Here is a 6,849-nt window from a genome sequence, read left to right as displayed (position 1 = left end):
AAATAGTAAAGTGATTCTTAATGTCTAGGTATACAATCATTTGTGTTCACATGCTCAAACTTGATACAAAAGAAGTGTGTTAAAGTCAATGGGAGTTAAAGCCCAAATACACTCATTTAGTGTGTTTAGTGGGGATTTACCTTCTCTCTCTCTCTCTCTCTCTCTCTCTCTCTCTCTCTCTCTCTCTCTCTCTCCACTTAAAATGTGCACCTTTCATTCCACACACACACACACACACACACACATTCAAATATCTTCCTTACACAATTTCAAAACCTTGTACATTATGTACATATGCATTCACTCGACAAACAATAAGAAACATTATTTTAAATTTGCATCTAACATCATCCATGTGCCATTGTTTTCTTATGAATCCAAATAGTCAATAATGAACTCTAATGATCATTCCAATTAAGTTAGAAGGAAGTAAACATTATTTCATAAAAGGGAACCATGGCAAGTAAGAAAGGTCAATCATCACCATTTGGATCAAAATAAACATGTATCAATCCACAAAACCAAAATTCGAAGTACATATTATCATTTGCAATTTAAGGTTCGGTGTTCCACCTATTTCCATTGACATCGAGTGACGATAGATTATTAGAACATTCAAGGAAAAATTGTAATCCTCAATTAGTCATGCATATTGAGCTCTTGCAAAGATAAATATACTTAAAGAAAACCTACTCACAAAAGGAAGTGACTCCCATTAAGGGTGGTATTCATACATGTCATGTTGATCATTATGCTTTGGAATGTAATTTGGGCTCATCCTCCCTGCCATGTCCACCTTTGAGTCAATTAATAAAGAATCACCAAAGGTTGGTTGAATAAGGAGCCAAATGTTGTAACCTCTTATGAACTTCTCAATGTCTCTTCCACCTCCACCTTCTTTGATTACCACTTGGAATATCCATCCATGGATCCATGTTTGGATCATCTCTAGGGAACAATGTATCAACATGAAGCATTGAATTGTATCATCAATCAATGATGACATATATAATTCAAATTGAAAAATAAAGTTAAGTTTTGACATAGGGAAGTTCCATTGTGTGTGTGTGTGTGTGTGTGTGTGTGTGTGTGTGAGAGAGAGAGAGAGAGAGAGAGAGAGAGAGAGAGAGAGCTTGGAACATTCAATGTAGACAAATGGGAGCCATATTGGCTGCTATGGGTAGAAGACGAGTACAAGTAGCGAGAAAAGAGAAAGCTGAATGTTTAAAATCATCTCAATAAAAATATATATTGCAAAAGAATGTTGAAGGCTGGGGGGTATCGTAGGTGTGATGATTGGTCCGGTAAATTCATCAATCATAAGATACTGTAGATATATAAGTGAAAGATTTGGCCTCTTAAGAGATGATGTTTTGCTTGCTAGATGCTATCCAATTAGGTTTGCTCCTGCTGAGATTGCTTGCAGTGTAGTCAGTGAAGTAGTTGCCATAATGGCCCAAGCCTGCTGAGGAGCCCAGCCCGGTTTCCAAGTGGCCTCCGGTTTTTTGGAAAGGTGGTTCTGGTTTTAAAGGATGGTGAAAAATTCCAGTGTTTAATACGATACTAAGTGGTGGGCGTTATTCAAAAAGAAAACCCCTCTCGAGAGAGAAGGAAAAGACCAGAGGACGTTTTGCCGAGTGCCAATGGGGTTCCAACAAGTACGTACACGCCTCCTCTGCAGCCGCTTTTCCCTGACACAATCTGCAACTCAGCTCACCTTTCTTCTACAATCAGCCTCACCCCCGCTCTCAAGTCCCAAGGAGAAACTCGCAAACCAAGCGATGGATATATATCCTTGACGGGGAGAAAGCAGCTTTGTCTCTAAGTCTCAAACTACCCCTCAAAACACAGGCCATTTGCCAGGGTGTGCACTAATCAAGGCAGTCACTATTTGTAATGTCTTCAAGGCAGTAGGATATGGGTGTTTGCCTTGTGTCATTGTAGCACACTTGAGCATTCACACGTTGCTTGGAATGGGTGCTTAGATCAACCAGTCTGTGAATATAGTCTGAATCCAACATAGGGATAAGACGTCCGACAAAAACGCCTTTGAAAGTTTGCTCAAAAATTGGAAGTTTGCTTCTTTGCCCACACTTTGCAGTCTCGTGAAATTGTAACCTGGTAGCTGGCTTTCAGGTAGCCAGAATCATTTTCTGGAGATGCTCTTCAGAGTCCTGTAATCAAAGGGTTAGGTATCAAGGTCATGGTTTTGCAGTTGCTCTGGGAGTTTCACAATCAAAGGGCTTTCAATAATCAAAGTCTGCAGACTTCCTCGTCTCTGATTCAGGTAGGCCTCTCTCCAGATTGTCCTCTTTAACTAGTGGTGCAAAGCTTAGCAGAATAATGCTGTTGACATCAAAACAAAAGACTTTTTGTTCACTGGTTTGCAATAAGCAAGCTACTCAACTAAACTCTCGAAAACTTTTTCTTTTGTTTTTCCCTCCGTGTAATTTTTGTGTGAATCTGCTGGTAGGATGACTGCTCGTTTGATGCAAGTGGTAACAATCATGACAGAAATATATACCTTCATCATCTGAAGAATTCAGGATAGCACTAGGTCAGATCAGCATTAACATTAAAGGATTTAGGCATGCACTGAAAAATAAAGATCAGAACATAGATATTGGAACCCGCATTACTTCCAAGTTCTTTACACTCTTTGTAGCACAATAATTACAGATTAAGGGTGTTAAAGACCAGAGGAAACATTTTGTCCCCCCTTCCCCTCCAATGTACAGCTATGCATTGGAACCCTGAACACACGTCACACACCAAGAAATCATACACACAACTCAATTCAGTCCATATTATATATTCACAATTACCAGCATATCTATGCTCTTCTTTATTACTTTGAACTGCTCTTTCCTCTTGGGCCACTCATCACTCTGTAGAGATTCACAGTACCAAGACATGCATACTCCTCTTTGAGACTTCAGAGCTTCTTTATCTTTTTGTTGTACTCTTCACTCATACATAAACAGCTTCTTTCTTCCCCAAACCTGCAAGACTTCCTTGTCACACTTAGTGACATAGCTAACATCAGCTGCAGCATTCACAGACCCCCCTCAGTGTATAGTGTAGTGTCATAGCTAGCATCAGCAGCAGTATTCAAAAACCACCTCAATATCAAATCGTTGAAAGGCTCTTGGGAGGCTTCTTCCTGCAGAATAAGTGGTAAGTTTCTTGATTCAATTAGCTGTTATATCCTAGACTACAAAAACGTCTGTCCTCTTGCTTTCATGGCTCTGGAGGACTTGGCACGAAAACTCTTTGGAAGCTTCTCAAAAAAGGGGCACCTGTCCACTTTATAGAAGCCGCCTCCTAAATGGTCCTGTTGTGGCATGGTAAGTTTTCATCAGCAATCCCACCCCAAGGCCCACTCCAAGGCATAGCCCTAACCCAATGCCCACTCCTACTCTTACCCCTGCATTGAACCAAGTCAATTCACCATCTTCACTTTCTCCATACGCCTCACTACCTGGTATGTAGAAATTGTTTGCCAAGGTCCACTCGAAGGACTGGTTTGCAAACTTGGCATATGCCTGTTCATCCACCACCTGTAAGTAAAGCATAAGTTCCCTGCTAAGTATGATATACTACAATGCAAACAGCTATCCATGCTTATAAAACATGGTAAGTGTGCAATGCAAGATAGTAAAGAGAACTCGTGCACAATGCAACATCTAACAAGTCAGACCATGTCACTAGTTTGTATATGCACTTCACCTGGAAACAGCATGCAAATAACAAGGAAGTCAAATGTCATTCATTAGAAGGACCAAATGCAGTTCATTGACATCTGGTCATCAACACCAACATGCAGTTTAAGATCAACGCTAGATGACCAACTCAGAAATCATCTATGGGTTAAGAAGATCATATGCTCATTGATTTCACCGTGCAACTAATGCAAACAGTGGCATTAGTATCATTCTAAGGACAACAAACACCAATCACCAACAAAAGAACATAGTGTTCACGGTCCATATCCTCCTGGAAGTTAGAAATGCCTTGCAATTAGATAACTGAGTTCCTTTGAAAGTATTGTTTCTTCAGCGCAAAAAGATATACATGGTTTGGGCACGATTAAAGTTTGTTCTGGTAACAGACTGAAAATGAAGGCAGTTTCCAGCACAGACTATGAAAAGACAAGCAGTCAATGGGGGAAAGGACATTCCCAACCAAGAAAAAGACGATGTTACCACGCTAAAGATGGAGCATCAATGAGATAATGATCCTGGTTAATCAAAGAATCACTACCATTTTTCATCAATTAGTGATCACTAAATTCTTCAAACAGTTAATATAAGGCCCAATAAGTTCTTGAGCCATTGTAATGACATGACATATGATGAAATTGATTGCTATATCATGTCATGATATACGAGTGAAATTGACTATCGCATTAATATGATATGTGAACGAAATTCACTATTATAATGACACGATATATAAACGAATTTTACCTGTCCGGCAATAATCTGATCAGATGAAGGTTCCGAATTTTACCTGTCCGGCAATAATCTGATCAGATGAAGGTTCTTCATCTTCAGGTATTACATCTAAGGTGCAATATCTCAAGCTCTTCTTCCTCAAACTAAGCTGAAGAGTCTGAGTAAGAACAATAGGGAGGCCACTGCTTCTACCAGCCACATAAACTTCCATGGTGGGATTGACAGCAGAGAAGTCCACCCTGCCCTTGAGAAATGAGCATGTAGGAGAGGTTATCCCACAATTGCAATCCATGCTCCACCTTGTCTCATTGCCTGTAACAGGACTGCTGCCATGTCCATCCCCTGAGTGCTCATCCACAGTCATATCTGACCTGATCAAGGTCCCATGCACCAGAAGCTCATCTTTGTCATGTATTTCAAAAGCCAGGTCTCCTGTAGTCCTGAGATTGTTTGTGCTGACATAGGTCGCCTCAGCGGACCCTGTGTCTGCTCTGTCTCTCCTGAGGGTGAAGCATGCCCTTTCGGACGGAGAGATGCGGCAGCCGTTTACTTCGAGCTCTGTATGGATGGGCCGCGAGGGGTAGGCGATAAGGAGGGAGGCAGGAGCCTCCTCCGGGAGGCATGAGCTGACCCTGACATAGAAGACCTTGATGTCGAACCATGTCTGCACCTGCGGCAACGATTGCTTGGTGAGCTGCATGAGGTTCAGAGAAGGCTTGCATTGCTGAAGCCGATTCTCCCAAAGGGAACCCAGGGAGAGGTCTAAAGGTTCCTCCATTTCTGCGAAAAATGAGAGAGAGAGAAGAGTGCTATGACGATGTGGGCTGTTGAGAAATGTTGATGGGATGCTTTCAAAAAAGCTCAATTCAATGAGTTGAAGAGAGCTGATTAATAAAAACAGGGGATGGGATAGCAGCGATGAAAAGACACAGACAAAACAACGGCGAAGGGATCCGGTTATCATACCTACGACGAGAGCGAGCGGTGAGAGAGAGAGAGAAGTGGACTGCGAACCTAAAAAGAGGCCGGGGAAAATGTCTGGTGTGAACGCCTTCTTAAAATATCATTCTCAGCTTTCGGCCTTGACGAAGAAGGTTTTAACTTTTAATAGGATTATACAAAAATATTTTGTGAAATGTCAGTATATCAAATTGGAGGGCGTCCACATGCTGATTGGGATCGCTTATGTTCGTAGTGTCGTGCACTTATTCTCGATGTCGAGTCTAGTGGACACTTGCGTTGCGTTCAACTTCATTGAATACCCACTAGGCCCTTGATTCACCATCAAGTTAGAACTCCTTGGGAACTCACAAGTTCTCACAGCTTTAGGTTCACACTTAGTTTGTGAACCTTGAACGAAGGTAGGCAATGGATATGGCTTGGGTGGTTCCTAGTCATATCCCACTGCTAGCAGTGCAATAAATGCTTAGTCATACATTATCTGGCCAAGCTTTTCGTGCGTGTATATTTTTCATTTTGCACTTCCCTTTTGAATTTGAATCTTTTTTCGTTTCTCATTGATAGTAGCTATAGATTGGTCTATCGAGAATATCTAGACATTGTGGCCTTCAATTGTTTTTGGTTATCGAACTTGTTTGACCCTTGGTTTAGTACTCGAGGGCTAGTGTGAATAGGTCCTATTTCTACAACCACACACAAACCAAGAGATTATTGGACTCTTCATAGGCATGCAAAAAAAGAAGAACTTTTGTCGTAAGGAAGAAAAACAAAATAGGAAAGTGTAAATATTAGATCAATGAGGGTAGTATCCTTTTGTTTGAGGTTGTTACACAGGTTTGTATAACTCGCACTTTTCTTACGTTTAGGTGAACAACACCTAACCACACACGAATTGACTTGAATACATTAGCATACACATGTCAAATCAACATAACTATCACTGCTAGAATATGAAGGACAACCTAAATTTGAATTTGAAGAGTTACACTAAGTCCTCAATTTCTTTGTGTTGAAAGGGTGAATTTGAAGAGTTACACTAAGTCCTCAATTTCTTTGTGTTGAAAGGGTACACGACTCTTCTTACCCTAAGTATATCCCTATTTTTGAAGGGCAAATTTTATTTCTACCTTCCTTGTGAAGGATAAACCCCCCTTTGAAAAATATTACAAGTTTGAGCCCCCTATTGGCTGGTAAACTTTCATAATCTTAAACCACTAGTTGTCAATTGGTTGATAATGTGAAGAGTACCCTAAGGGGAGGGGTAATGAGATGAGGTGGCAAGAACATTGTTTCTGTTGTGGTTAAATTGAAAGCTATCTCTAAAATCATGGGAATTGTCAATCTTATCTTCGAAGCATGTACAAAAGATTCATAGGTAGAAGTAGGATGATGCTCTTACATGGCATTTTTCCAATCACATATTGCACAATGA

The 6,849-nt window shown here is 40.7% G+C and overlaps 1 protein-coding gene across 1 annotated transcript; it reads right to left on the bottom strand.

Annotated features, from left to right (window-relative positions):
* Window positions 1-721: 721 nt before the first annotated feature.
* On the bottom strand, window positions 722-5,461 carry LOC148032441 (uncharacterized protein At1g01500-like). Its single transcript, XM_087683113.1, has 2 exons — window positions 4,513-5,461; window positions 722-3,560 (listed from the first exon to the last, which is right to left on the bottom strand). Exons 1-2 carry the CDS (start codon window positions 5,419-5,421, stop codon window positions 3,309-3,311), a joined length of 1,161 nt encoding a protein of 386 aa, XP_087539239.1. The 5' UTR covers window positions 5,422-5,461; the 3' UTR covers window positions 722-3,308.
* Between the last annotated feature and the right edge of the window lie 1,388 nt (window positions 5,462-6,849).

This window comes from Lygodium microphyllum, chromosome 8 (assembly GCF_053477565.2).
Source record: "Lygodium microphyllum isolate KBCC chromosome 8, Lygodium_microphyllum_v1.1.10, whole genome shotgun sequence".
NCBI lineage: Eukaryota > Viridiplantae > Streptophyta > Polypodiopsida > Schizaeales > Lygodiaceae > Lygodium > Lygodium microphyllum.
Note: the sequence above shows the minus strand (reverse complement) of the source record. Positions and strands in the feature narration are given on the sequence as shown.

What these genes read in the sequence shown, in the direction of transcription:
- LOC148032441 (XM_087683113.1), bottom strand. Translation starts at nt 5,421, where the DNA reads ATGATAACCGGATCCCTTCGCCGTTGTTTTGTCTGTGTCTTTTCATCG. An exon ending in ATCAGATTATTGCCGGACAG is followed by an intron (nt 3,561 to 4,512) that starts GTAAAATTCGGA and finishes CTTTACTTACAG; the next exon opens with GTGGTGGATGAACAGGCATA.